Here is a 15,075-nt window from a genome sequence, read left to right as displayed (position 1 = left end):
CTGGCCTGCAACTGGGCCTGCAGTGGGTGGGGGTATGTGGGCACAGGTTGTGCCTCTGGGCCTAAAGTCTAGAGGCTGGGGTGATTGGCTGGGAGAACAATGACTCATCTCTTGGTCCAATCAGAGCTGGCAGATTCTGTATCTCAGGTAATAGCTCTGGTCTCAGGGGATGGGAGGGTTGGGTGGGGGGTGGAGTGGGGCTTGTAGGTCCAATGGGGGGTGGTAGTAGTCAGACCTGCCTGCAGGAGTCCTGCCTGCTGGCCTGCAACTGGGGCTGCAATCTCCACTTGATTTCTTATACAATCCATGACCACTTGCTGAGGGATGGCACCCCCCCATAGTGAGCTGGACTCTTTCACATCAGTAAATGCCCCAAACATTTGCTGACATGCCAGTCTGACAGATTCTCAATTGAAGTTACCTCTTCTCAAATGACCCTGGCTTGGGTCAAGTTGACAAACAAGCTAACTAGCACCGTGACTTAGCCACATTTATTAAAGGACGATCCACAACACTGCCTATTTCCTGGGATTGGGAAAATACCAGATATTGAAAGAGCAAAGCCAACAATATCATAAATATGACATATTTTGTGACTCTCTGTCTCCTAGTCCAATATTTATGCTTAAATTCTTTCCATAGATGTAGTTTTTCCTCTGTGAGAGCTGAATCAAGATGGCCCGCCCAGCTGGTTGCTATTGTTATCAGTTTTAAAAATGGAAGAAGGAGGAGGAAGAAGAATTTTACTTTTATTTGCTTAGTGGACTAGATGATTCCCTGATTTCAAACAGGCTAATCCTGTTGCTCAATAAGCATCACTTAAAAGAACTTACTTAAACTCTACTCCCAGCTTACTTAAGGGAACTCAGCAGTGTGCAGAGAACATGCAATTCAATTCTGTACTCGCTCTTTTCACTGTATTTGTTTTCTGCTACACGATGTCAGTTTTAATATTGGACATGCTTGCAAACTTGCTTCAGTGACTTGCTATTTAGTGTGTCAGAATATCCTGGAGATACAGGCTCAAAGAGGACTGGAGCCGCTCGTTCAGCAGGTAGGATCTGTCCACCAGGTGGCAGAGCATCTCTGTTGCTGCAAACTTAACCAAAGGACTTTGACTTCTGAAAGAGCAGCTGCAGTCAGCAGCCTTCTGTGCAGACAACTGAAGATCCTGCAGTGCTGTGGAGGACAGAGGAGGAGAGCTGATCACAGAAGCATCTTGCCTGACTGAAGGCCACAGTCCTCAGGGAGAGCAATGAAGACACTGACTGGACCTTTTGTCCTGTGCTTGTGGCTGCAGCTGAACTGTGAGTGAGAGCTTTTGGGAAACGAGGCATTTGTCAATGTTCATTATCAGTCTGAGGGGTGGACTGGTTCCTCCAGATTGACTGAAATCACCGTGGGAAGAAAAGCAAAGTCTGGGGAATGGTAGCCTGACGGTCTTCCTGCTGTTTCCTTTTGCACAGGTGTGAGCAGAGGAGAGCAGCTGGAGCAGCAGCCTTCTCTCCTGAGTGTCCAGGAGGGAGACAGCGCCGTTATCAACTGCACCTACACAGCCAGTTCCCCTTCTTATTTCTCCTGGTACAAGCAGGAGCCTGGGGCAGGTCTCCAGCTCCTTATAAATGTTCTTTCAAATGTGGACAGAAAAGAAGAACAAGGACTCATTGTCTTCCTGAAGAAGAAGGACAAACAACTCTCCCTGAACTTCACAGCTGCCCATCCTGAGGACTCAGCCACGTACTTCTGTGCAGCAAGTGCACACTGCTCCCCAGGCATCCGCTGCCTGTGCATAAAACTGAGACCAGGACTGGAAAAAAACTTAAAAAAAAATTGAGATAGAAGATTTTTCACCTTGTAGTTTTAGTATAGGAACATAACCTCAAAGTTAGCTTCAAGTTGACCTGAAAACATTTTGAAGAACATTTTACTTATCATGATTTCTTTTTAAATTAAAGAAATTAATTTTTTTTATTTCATGTATTTGAGTATTTTGTCTGCAGATATGCCTGTCTGTCACTTGTGTGCCTTGTGGTGGCTGAGGCCAGAGAGGGCATAGGACCCCCCTGGAGCTGGAGTTACAGACGGTTATGAGATGCCGTGTGGGCTCTGGAAATCAAACCTGGGTCCTCTGGAAGAGCAGACAATTCTCTTAAACCATAGTCTTTTTTTATTCTTTAATATTTCTGTCAAGTATTCCCTTTATTCTATTTTGAAGACCAGATGGCTAAACACCATGAATGATAAACTGATGTGTATTACATGGCAAGGACAGCTGTATAATGCCTGGGCTAGCTAAATTTGGGACTATCTTGGTTTTTCTTACTATATAATCTTTTCATTTCAATTTACTTCTCTCTCTCTCTCTCTCTCTCTCTCTCTCCTTCTTTTCTTGTGTGTGTGTTTTGACACAGGGTCTCACTATATAGCCACTGCTGCCTGCAACTTGCTATGGAGACCAGAGTGCTCTCAAATTCACAGAGATCCACCTGCCTCTATCTCCCCAAGTGCTGGAATTAAAGATGTGTGCCACCTTGCCAGGTACTTATTATATAATCTTTAAAATATTCTTTTATTTTTGACAATTGCTTACATGTATACAATGTATCTTAATTTTATCCATTCCATGTCCCCATGTTTGCTCCCCTCAATGCCTGACACATCTTCCTACCTTCATGTCTTCTCCTTTTGTTTGCTTACCTCCTGAGTCCAATTAATGCTGTCTGCTGGAACATGACTGATGTTGACTTGATCTTGTGCAGGTACCCATAAATTTAGTGATTTCAAGGGTGCTCTGGGCATATCATGTCCAGAAGACAGCATTTTGTAGCACTTCTCCCTATCTCCCGGCCATTACACTCTTTCTGCTCCCTCTTCTTAGATGCTCCTTGAGCCTTGAGGTCAGCAGTTGATAGAGATGTCCTATTTAGGGATGAGAATCTTAATATTTTGACCAGTTAATGATATCTGTATTGATTTCTGTCTATTGCAGAAGGTGCTTTCGTCAAGGCTTAGAGCAGCACTAATCTATGGATATACACAAATATTTAGAAGGCATTTTGCCATGTCCACTTATTTAAAAATAGTAGATTACCCACCTGTTAGGGCTTATAACCTCCTGAGACATGGCTTTGACCAGGCTTACAATAGCAGGCAAGCATTCTCTGCTGTGAAACAAGTCTCAAATCTAATAAGAAAGTTGTGGGTTACCCCTCAGTCTTCATGCCACTATTGCATCATGGACACATTGTTTTTTTTTTTTCTTGGCAAGTTGGAATTGTAACATTCAAGGTTCACTATTGGGTGATACTACAGATGACTTTTCTGCCTCAGCAACCCTCACAGCCAGCAGGGAGGAAGTTATCATGTCAGCTTGATTTTTTTTTTTGTCCTGCCACCAAAGTGTGTTGTGTCTTCAGCAATTGTATCTCACTATGTAAATATGGTCGGTGTGATGATTAGTTTTTTTGTACACAAACTGTAGACATCTGGGAAGAGGTAGCCATAATTCAGATAATTCTACCAGATTATCCCACAGGCAAGTTTGTGGTGGCATTTTTCTCGATTAATGATTGACTGATTTCAGAGGTCCTGGACCACTGTGGCTGGTGCCAACTCTGGTGCCTGGCTTGTATAAAAAGCAATCCAAGTGATCCATAGAGAGCAAGATACTAAGCAACATTCCTACAGGGCCTCTAATAGAGTTCCTGCCTCCACATCCCCGGCTTGAGTTCCTGTCCTGAAACTCCTTCAGGATAGACTATAAACTGTAAGATGAAACAAACCTTTTCCTCCCAAAGTTGTTTTTGGTCATGCTGTTTATCATAGCAATAGAAAGTAAACTAACACAGTTGACAACCAAGAGAAATGGTAACACCCTAGACTCTTGCGGGGGGGGGGCTGCTAATATTTATTTGAACAGTAACTTTAAGGAGGTATCTATCATCTAGTACTGAGATTTTCATTTAATAGCTCATGTCTTCTGAGAGGCAGCATTGTTCACTCATGTGGCTATCTGTATTCAAACCCCCTATTTAAAAATGTATGTTCTTAATTTGGTGTTTTGGCTTGAAAGATAAATGTCCCCCATGGGCTCATGTATTTGGACACTTCATCCCCAGTTGGTGGTACTGTTTGGGGAGGCAATGGACCTTTAGGAGGGAGAGTCTTGCTGGAGCAAGTGCGTGACTGGGGGAGGCTTTGGGGTTGTACACCCTGCTCTCACGTTCTGTTCTCTCTCTGACTTTTGTGTATGGATGAAAACATGATCTTCCCGTGCCCTGTTCTCACCGTCCCACATTCTATGACTATTGCCATGCTTTCCTTGTCATGATGGACTATATATCTCTAGAATGACAAGCCAAAATAAACCTTTTTTTTTTCTTTAGCTAGTTTGGTTAGTGTTGTATCATAGCAACAGAAAAGTAACTGATACAACTAGCTTAAAAAGAGGTGAGTTTCTACAAGTGTTTTTCATACATCCTTAGTTTATTCCAAAGTATTTTGTTTTGAAGACAGTGTATATAGGATTGTTTCCTTGATTTCTTTCTCAGTAGAAATATTTGTCATTATTGTATAGGAAGGCAACTGATTTTTGTGCATTGATTTTGTATTTTGGTACTTCACTGAAAATGTTCAAAAGTTCCATGAGTTTTCTAGTGGACCCTTTAGGGTCTTTTATATATAGATTCATGTCACCTGCCAATAGAGACACTGACTTCTTCCTTTCCAGTTGTATTCTTTTGCTGTCTTATTTGTCTTATCTCTCTAGCTAAGACTCTAGTACTATATAGAATAAAAGAGGAGAATATGGGTCTCTTTGTCCTGTTCTGGATTTTAGTGTAAAGGGTTTGATTTTAATATAATGTTGGCTGTAGATTTGTAATATGTAGCCTATATTACACAGAGATATGTTCTTTCTATTACAAATTTCTTCAGGACTTTTAACAGTAAGAGAGGTTGGATTTTGTCAAAAGTCTTTTCTGTGCTCAGTGAGATGACCCTGTGACTCACCTATCCTCAAGTCTATTTATGTAATTTATAACACTTGATGATTTATGTATATTGAACATTCAGTGAATTTGTGAAATAAAACCAACTTGATCATGGTGAATGATCTTTTCTCTGTGTTCTTGATTTCAGTTTGCAAGTATTTTATTTTAGGAATTTTTGTGTCTTGGTCCATTAGGGAAATTGAGCTGTCATTTTTCCTTGTTATACACCTGTTTAAATGTTTTATTTTGTGTGGGCTAATTTTGGTAAGTCACATGCATCTAGATATTCATCTATTTTTTAAGGCATCTCAATTTAGTGGAATATATGTTTTCAAAAAAACTAGCCGGGCGGTGGTGGCGCACGCCTTTAATCCCAGCACTCGGGAGGCAGAGGCAGGCGGATCTCTGTGAGTTCGAGGCCAGCCTGGGCTACCAAGTGAGTTCCAGGAAAGGCGCAAAGCTACACAGAAAAACCCTGTCTCGAAAAAACCAAAAAAAAAAAAAAAAAAAAAACAAACTAATGATATTTTATGAATTTTATTAGTATCCCCTTTCATCCTCTCACTCTTTCTGGTCAATAGAGCTAAGAAGTTGTCAATCTTACTTATCTGTAGCTTGAGAATTTCTCTCCAGCTCCCACCAAGTCCTGGCAGTCCAACAGCCCACTTATAAAATAAATATGCAGAAGCTTATATTATTTAAACTGTTTGGCCTATTGGCTCAGGCTTCTAGCTATCTAGTTCTTACATCTTAAATTAATCTATTTCTATAAATCTATACCTTGCCACATGGCTTGTGGCTTACCGGTATCTTCACATGCTGCTTGTCATGGTGGCGGCTGGCAGTGTCTCTCTGACTCAGCCTTCCACTTCCCAGAATTCTCCTTTCTCCTTGTCACGCCTATACTTTCTGCCTGGCCACTGGCCAATCAGTGTTTTATTTATTGACCAATCAGAGCAATTTGACATACAGACCATCCCACAGCACTTATCTTTTCAAAGAACCATCTATCTGTCTCACCGATTCTCTGTTTTTTCCTTCTCATTCCATTATTTATTCTTTGATCTTAATAATTTCTTTCCATCTTCTGATTTGGGGTTTTGTTTATTCTTCTTTCTGTGTACATTATTAAATTATTTATTTATGATATCTCTGATTTCTTTTTATTATTTGAAACAATTTAAAAAAATTTAAAATTTATTCTTCTCTCCTATATTACATCCTGACTGCAGTTTCCCATCTTTATTTCCTTCCAGTCCCTCCCACCAACCTCCCCTCTCCTCCAGATCCACTTCTCCTTTCTTTCCCTTCAGAAAACCTTCCAGGGATATCAACCAAATATGACATATTAAGTTGTAATAAGACTAGGTATGCCCCCTCTTATTAAGGCTGGCTGAGGTAACCAAGTAGGAGGAAAAGGGTCTCAAAAGCAGATGAAACAGTCAGAGACCCCCCTGCCCCAACTATTAGGAGTTCCACAAGAAAACCAAGCTAAGTAACGGTAATATATATGCAGGGAGTCTAGGTCAGACCCATATAGGCTCCCTGATTGTTGGTTCCATCTCCGTGAACCCCTATTAACCCAGGAGAGTTGATTCTGTGGGTTTTCTTGTGATCTTGACCCCCCCTGGCTTCTACAATCCTTCCCCCTCTTCCACAGGTTTCCCTGAGTTTTGTCCATCCAATATTTGGCTATGGGTCTCTGCATCTGCTCCCATTAGTTGTTGGATGAAACCTCTCTGATGATAATTATGCTAGGTTCTAGTCTACAAGTATAGCAGAATATCATTAGGAATCATTTCATTGACTTTATTTTCATTTCCTTTTCTATTCTTTTTCTATTTTTTGCCAGTTGTTTGTGGTTCTATTCTTGGTCTTTGGGCTTTCCAGCCTCTGATTCCTGGCCCCATAGGCAATGTCAGGGGTGGGTTCCCTCTTGTGGCATGGCTCTCAGGCTGGATCAGTCATTGATTCGCCACTCCCATAAGTTCTGTGCCATCTTTACCCCAGCACATTTTGCAGCAGGACAAATTGTAGGCTGAAGGTTTTGTGGCTGTGTTGGTGTCCCAATTCCTCCACTGGAAGCTTTGCCTGATTATAGAAGATGGCCACTTCAGGCTCTGTATCCCACATTATTAGGAATCTTAGCTAGGGTGACCCTCATTGATTGCTGGGAGTTTCCCTTGCACTAGGTTTCTGCATTTCCTCCATATGCTCCCCAATTCCAGTTGTCTCTCTCATTACTCTCCCTCCATTCTCCTGCCACCTGGTCCCTCCTATTCCTGTCCTCACCTGCCCACAGTCCATCTGCTATATCTGTTCTATTTCCCCTTCCTAGGGAGATTCATGCCTTCACCCCTTGAGTCCTTCTTGTTACTTAGCCTCTCTGGGTTTGTGTATGGTATAGCATAATTATCTTTTATTTTATATCTAATATCCACTTACAAGTGAGTATATACTATGTTTATCTTTCTGGTTCTGGCTTACTTCACTCTGGATAATTATTTTCTAGTTCTGTTTATTTGTCTGCAAATTTTATGATGTATTTTTTTTTAAAATTGCTGAGTAACACTCCATTGTGCAAATGTACCTCATTTTCTTTATCCAATCTTTGGTTGAGGGACATCTAGGTTGCTTCCAGTTTCTGGCTATTATGAATAAAGCTGCTATGAACATAGTTGAGCAAATGTTCTTGTGGTAAGATGGAGTGTCCTTTGGGTATATGCCCAGGAATGGTATAGTTGTATATTGAGGTAGATCGATTCCTAGTTTTCTGAGAAACTGCCATATTGATTTCCAAAGTGGTTGTACAAGTTTGTACTTCCACCAGCAATGGAGGAGCGTTCTTCTTGCTTCACATCCTCAACAGCATGAGCTGTAACTTCTGTTTTTGATCTTAGCCGTTTTGACAGCTGCAAGATAGAATTCAAAGTCATTTTGATTTGCATTTCCCTTATAGCTAAGGATGTTGAACATTTCTTTGTTTCTCAGACATTTGAGGTTTCTCTATTGAGAATTCTCTGTTTAGATCTGTATCCCATTTTTAAATTGGATTGTTTGGTTTGTTGATGTCTAGTTTCTTGAGTTCTTTATATATTCTGGAAATCAGCCCTCTGTCAGATGTGGGGTTGGTGAAGATCTTTTCCCATTCTGTAGGCTCTCATTTTGTCTTACTTACTATGTCCTTTGCCTTACAGAAGTTTCACAGTTTCATGGGGTCTCATTTATTAATTGTTGATCTTAGTCTGTGCTATTGGTGTTCTCTTCATAAAGTTGTCTTCTGTGACAATTGCTCAAGGCTATACCCCACTTTCTCTTCTATTAGGTTCAGTGCATCTGGTTTTATGTTGAGATCTTTGATCCACTTGGACTTGAATTTTGGGCAGGGTGATATATATGGATCTATTTGCATTCCTCTACATGTTGACATTCAGGTAGACCAGCACCATTTTTGATGGTGTTTTCTTTTCCCCCCAGCATATATTTCTGACTTCTTTATCAAAAAATCAGGTGTCCATAGGCATGTGGATTTATGTCTGGGTCTTTGACTTGACCCAGCTGATCAACCTGTGTTTTTATGCCAATACCATGCTGTTTTTATTACTATTGCTCTATAGTAGAGCTTGAAATCAGGAATAGTGATACCTCTAGAAGTTCTTTTATTGCACATGATTGTTTTAGCTATCCTTGGTTATTTATTTTGTTTATCCTTGATTATTTTTATTTTGTTGAATATTGTTCTTTCAAGGTCTATAAAGAATTGTGTTGTAATTTTAATGGGGATTTCATTGAACCTATAGATTACTTTTGGTAAGATGGCCATTTTTACTATGTTAATCCTACCAATCCATAAGCATGGGAGAGCTCTCCATCTTCTGATGTCTTATTCAACTTCTTTCTTCAAAGACTTGAAATTCTTGTCATACAGGTCTTTCACTTGTTTGGTTTAAGTTATCCCAAGATATTTTATATTAATTGTGAGTATTGTGTAGGGTGTTGTTTCCCCACATACTTTCTCAGCCCATATGTCATTCTTATTTAACTCATTTTTTTGAGTTAATCTTGTATCAGCTACTTTGTTAAAGGTGTTTACCAGCTGTAGAATTTCCTTGGTAGAATTTTTGGGGTAGCTTATGTTTACTATCCTATCATCACACTTGCCTTCTTCAGAGTCTGATCATCTCCACGTGGGCATTTCTCCTGTTCCTGGGATCACACAACTTTCACTATGCTCTTCCCTGATCCTGTTTGTTTTATTCAGATGCCTGTATTTTAGTCTTTTTCATTAGAGTGTAAACCTGCGTCTCCTCCCCTTTTATGTGTTCATACTACTCACTTTCGGGAAAAGTTTAGTCAATGCTCATGGATTTATTTCTAACTAAATTATAGAAATCTAATAAACAGCACATGATAAGGAATATCAGCTTATTTAGAGGTTTAATCTCCATGATGTATCACTTTTAAAGTGGTTCATCTTTAACTCCAACTCCATCTCGAATGCCATGTCTTTTTTTTTTTTCATTAAGAAATTTTCTACTCACTCCACAGGCTATCCACAGGCCCTCTCCTCCTCCCACCCCCAGCCCTCTTTCCCAAGCCACCCCACATCCCCACATGCCCCAAATGGAGGTCTCCCATGGGGAGTCAGCAAAGCCCAGCACACTGAGCCTAGGCAGGTCCCAGCCACTCCCCACTGCACCAAGGCTGTGCAAGGTGTCACACCACAGGCACTGGATTCCAGAAGCCTACCCATAGACCAGGGACAGATCCCGATTCCCCTGCCTGGGTGCCCCCTAAACAGTTTGAGCCAAACAACCGTCTTCTGTATCCAGAGGACCTAGTCCAGTCCCATGGGGGCTCCACAGCCACCAGTCCACGGTTCATGGGCTTCCTCTAGTGTGGTCCATCATCTCTGCACGTCCTCCCATCATGATCTCGACGTCCCTCGCCTGCAATATCTCTCCTGCAGTATCTCTCCTCTCCCTTATCAATTGGATTCCTGGAGTTCAGCCTGGTGCCTGGCCATGGATCTCTGTATCTGCCTCCATTTGTCACTGGACAAAGGCTCTATGATGACTCAACTGTCATGTCTTCTGATCATCTTGCATTTCCTCCATCAGGAACTAAAGGAGTGAAGGGGGTTGCTTTTGTGTGACATGTGGAGTTATGGCCTCAAGTCACCTTTGCTGATGGAGTTGGTCCACTAGGGGGCACTGCAGGCTTCCCAGAGTTGACATTCTGAAGTGCCTGAATGGTTGGGCAGTTAAAAAGACCAGAGAACATGTGAGGCTGTCAATCACAGACAGCAAAGTTTATTCCTGGTTGTTAGCTGTGCTGTTCTGTGGAACTATAAACGTAGAGGAGCCTGGAGATCCACTATGAGGATGATTCCATGAGGAGAGGTAAGGAAATAGAATTTTACTGGACAACGTGAAGTCTGAAATTCAATAAAAATCATCTAGCTCAGTGACTTCAAGTTTTAACATTTTATGATGAAATTCCCAAAGTTCACTGACCAAGAAATTATTCCTATACCTGTGATAGCCAAACTTTTCATTGTCTTCTCTCAGGATAGCAGGAACACAAATAATTAGTTGTGGGGAGGAAAAATAATCAAGCACAAAAACAGAAGGAGAATATATAGAAATATAGAGAACACTACTGAACTTGAGCAGCAATGTGTGGGTCTGCTGGGTGCAGGGAAGAGATTGTAGAAGAAGAACAGACATGGAAAATAAAACAGGGTGAATGCTATATTCATAACCTGATTGTTTTAACAAATGAAAGTTTCATTAGAAACATTTTTTTTTTTTGCAGATGGTGATCTGCTGATTTCAACAAAGTGTATTTATTCCCCAGAACAAATTGCACTCCTTCAAAGAGTTTTAGTTTATAAGAATTTTCTCAATTCTGATTTCTCAAATTCTGTCAAATTATGGAATTTAAGAAATGGCTTATTCTCTATCCTTCTATGCTGTGTGATGTACAGAGACTTCAGCTCTTTCCTGATATATCATCCCCTCCTTCTCACAATTTCTCTCAAATGTCTCTTACTTTGTTACAAACAAACAAACAAACAAACAAACAAACAAACAAACAAAGACAACCCAACCAACTCTCTTTAGTTTTGAAGCTGTAGATGACATAGCTTCCTGTTCCCTGCAGGGTTTTCATCCACAGCTAGGGAGCAGTTATTGAGGCCTCACTGGGCTGCTGTGGGTGGGGGTTTCTATCAGGATGAAAGAGCTCAGATTTTATTGGTGCTCAGTAGGTGAGGGAGAGCCTGATGCTTGTTGGAACTAAGTTAGATACTGTCTGGAACTGGGGTGAAGGAGTCTCAGCAGTTTAACAGGATCCATGGAGAGGAGCCTGGGAGCTGTGCTGGGGCTGCTGTGGGTGCAGGTTTGCTGTGAGTTGTGGCTCTCCCAGATGGGTTAGGGGTGTTCCAGAGCTGCCAGTGGGAGGGGCAGGACACAGGTGACCCAAAGCTCCTCATGGCTGTCTCCCAGGATATATGACAGGGTGGAACCTGCAGGAGGATTGTCATGAGTGTTTTTTTCTTTTTCCTTTCTCTCTGAGCAGGGGTGAGAGGGATGCAGGTGGAACAGAATCCTCCAGCCCTCAGTCTCCAAGAGGGAGCCAGCTCTGCTCTGAAATGCAATTTTTCTACCACCATGATGAGGGTTCAGTGGTTCCGACAGAATCCCAGGGGCAGCCACGTCAGTCTTTTTTCCCTGACTTCAGGAACAAAGGAGAATGGGAGGTTAAAGTCAACATTCGACTCCAAGGAGCGCTACAGCACCCTGCACATCAGGGATGCCCAGCTGGAGGACTCAGGCACCTACCTCTGTGCTGCTGATGCACAGTGCTCCCAGCAAGTGTGCAGCCTGGCCCCAAACTGCAGCTGGGTGTGCAGCTACAGCCCTGCCCCAGGCAGACTCTGCAGGAGGCTTTGCACAGCTGTGGGGTTTCCAATTTATGCTGTGTCTCCGTCATCTCCACTAACATAGACAGTTCAGGATTGCTGTTTCACATCAGTGCGCCCTTTCCTCACAGATTCCCATTTTCAGGAAGAAGTTCTCATGAAGAGTACTGGGACAACTGACAAAGATGACAAGGTTCACAGTGCTGTCAGGTAGACCCACTGCACAGTGTTCACTGCTCTTCAATTATTGTTCTACAAAGGCATCAAACAGACATGCTGTTCAGCAAACAGAAAAGAAATTACTCAATGTTTCAGTCAATTGAATATCTTTCAATTATCAGAAGAATGGGACTTTCATTAGTTTTTTTGAGAATTTCATATAATGCACTTTGATCACATTCAGTTCTCCACCAATTCCCACCAGTTCCAACCCTCGTCCTTACTTTTCAGCTTTTCTTTGGTTTCTGGGGAAAAAAAAAAACAAAACCTTCAAGTACTGTGTGTGCTGTGTGCTGTCCTTACTTCTTGGATGTGTGATCTTCCCTGGAGTGTGGTTGACCTACTGGGGCCATGCCCTTAAAGAAACAGATTCTTCCTCTCTTAGTAGCTATCAGATGTCAACATGTCCTTAGTTAGGGGCGGGACTTTGTAGTCATACCCCATGCTGGAATTTTGTGTAGCTTGAGCTTGTGTGGGTCTTTCTGTGCTATTCCAACTGTTTTGAGTCCCTATAAATTAATTTTCCATGTAATTGAAGACTCAAATATAAAATGCATCAATAAGTATTCAAATTACATTGGTTTGAATGAAAATTGCCCTCATGGGCTCATATATTTGCAGGCTTTGTCCCCAGTTGATGAACTATTTGGAAAGCATTAGGAGGTGAGGTTTTTTTGGAGGAAGTTTTGGAGGAGGTGTGTCACTGGAAGTGGACTTGAGGTTAAAAAGCTCACACCTGCCCCAGTGTCTCTTTCTCTGCCTGCTGTCTACTGCTCAGGATGGGAAAACGCTCAGCTACTTCTTCAGGACCATGCTGACCTGCTGTCATGCTTCCAGTAATGATGATAATGGACTTATCCTCTGAAACTTTAAGCAAGTCCTGAATTAAATTTCTTTTATAAGTTACTTGGTCATGGTGTTTCTTTATACCAACAAACAGTAACTAAGACACAAATAATGAAGTCATTTTTACTTTATCAGATTTCCACAACTTACAAAAATATCTGAGAAAGTAATATTTCATTAAAATATAAGTTTATGTTCACAATAAAAGAAGACTTACACCAAACATTTGTATTAGGAGTTAAATCATTTCAGAAACAGTGTTCTACTAAATCATCAAACCTAGATTTAATAAAGTCCGTGTCTTCAACTATTCATCAGATGTGTGTGCTGCTGTTGCACAGTACATGAAATAGTTGTAAGAGCTCAAGTGTCAACTTTGTTATTTCCCACATTCAGAAATTGTCACATGTTCATTTTGCAGTTTTACATTTCTGAGGAGCACCTGACATCATCAGACTATATAACTTGAAAAGGAATTTCCTAAAAGAATAATATTATAAACACTAGCGAGTGAAATTGTACAGAGTAAGCCTAGAAAAGTCACAGGATCTCATACATCATTGCACCCAAAACCAAGATACACTAACAGAGCAATGTCAGTATTTTTTACTACAATTTTTATTATTTTTTGAAGTGTTTATACAATATGTATTGATTATATCCTTTCCTGTCTCTCTAGTCCTCCGCTATCTCCCTACTTGCCTAAAACCAAGAAGACAAAACAACTTCCCTCCAAAAACAAAATCCCACAACCGCATAACAATAACAATAACAACAAAAGCATACACACAAGCATGTTTGTGTTGGTCAGCTACTCCTGAACTTGAGGTCTGCCCTGGAATGTGGTTAAAATACCTATTGTCACTCCACTGGAGAAAACTGATTTTCCCTCTCTCAGCAGGTATCAATGGCAAAAGGTTTCTGGGTTAGGGATGGGACTTTGTGTCTATTCCCCATCTCTGTGCTGACTTGGATTTGTTCTGGTTTTGTGTACACTGTTACAGTCTCTGTTAGGGTGTATTTGCATCAGCAATGTCCTTTCAGAGAATATTGTTCAGAGACAAGTAGATGGAGTGTAGTGAATTCAGAGTGGTTATGGTAGTGCTGGCCTGTAATCTCAGCACTTGGAAAGCTGAAGCAGGAGAATCATAAGTTAGAGGCCAGCCTAGATTTCATAGCAAGATTTATCTTAATTCAGTGAGATGGAGTGTGTCAGCTCATCCAAAAGTAAGTAAAAGCCAAGGAGTTATGCAGAAATGGTTGTGTTGCACCCAAACCTGATGCTATCTGAATGCATTCTAATCTTGGACCAGCCTTTCTACAGTGCTCTTTTAGGGCTTGTGCTGTACATGCATCAGTTGTCATAGGCACCCAACTGTAGCAGGCTTTCTTCATCCGCCAGCCTGCAAATAATGATAAGGAGACTTATTATTAATTATGAATGCTCAACCTTAGCCTAGGCTTGCTCTAACCAGCTTTATTTCTAACTTAAATTAACCCATTTTCATTAATCTATGTATTGCCCCAAAGCTTGTTTATCTCATGTATGTACTGTCCATCTTGCTATCCTGCTTCCTCCATGTCTGGCTTTCTGGCCAGCCCACCCTGGATGGCTCTCCTTCTATTTCTCTGTCCTTCTCTCTCTAGAAACTAGATTCCTCCTCCTACTTATTCTCTCTGTCTGCCAGCCCTACCTATCCCTCTTCTGCCTACCTATTGGCCATTCAGCTTTTTATTAGAACAATCAGGTAGGTGTCTTAGGCAGGCAATGTGAAACAGCAACACATCTTTACATAATTAAACAAATGCAGCACAAACAAATGTGACACATCTTTACATCATTAGCAAACACAGAAGAAACAAATGCACACACCTTCACATAGTTAAAGTAATACTCCATAGCATAAATAAATGTAACACATCTTTATGTAGTTAAAATAATATTTCACAACATCTGTGTGCTTAAGGATAAGCATTTAGAATGTGGTTAGGGATTATACTGGCTTAGAAAAATGGCAGTGGGAAGTTCTCTTTTAGAGTTCCTCCTATCATCCATGGATGTTTGGTGAAGTTGACAGTAACAGGCAGGAATTC

The 15,075-nt window shown here is 41.2% G+C and overlaps 1 gene segment (V, D, J or C); it reads left to right on the top strand.

The window, feature by feature from the left end:
* The first annotated feature begins 1,146 nt into the window (after nt 1-1,146).
* On the top strand, nt 1,147-1,895 carry LOC114682285. The segment is given in 2 exon segments: nt 1,147-1,307; nt 1,467-1,895. Coding segments are annotated over 2 exon segments (420 nt in total).
* The last annotated feature ends 13,180 nt before the right edge of the window (nt 1,896-15,075 follow it).

Source organism: Peromyscus leucopus, chromosome 9 (genome assembly GCF_004664715.2).
Source record: "Peromyscus leucopus breed LL Stock chromosome 9, UCI_PerLeu_2.1, whole genome shotgun sequence".
Classification (NCBI taxonomy): domain Eukaryota; kingdom Metazoa; phylum Chordata; class Mammalia; order Rodentia; family Cricetidae; genus Peromyscus; species Peromyscus leucopus.
This window is presented reverse-complemented; position numbering and strand designations above follow the sequence as displayed.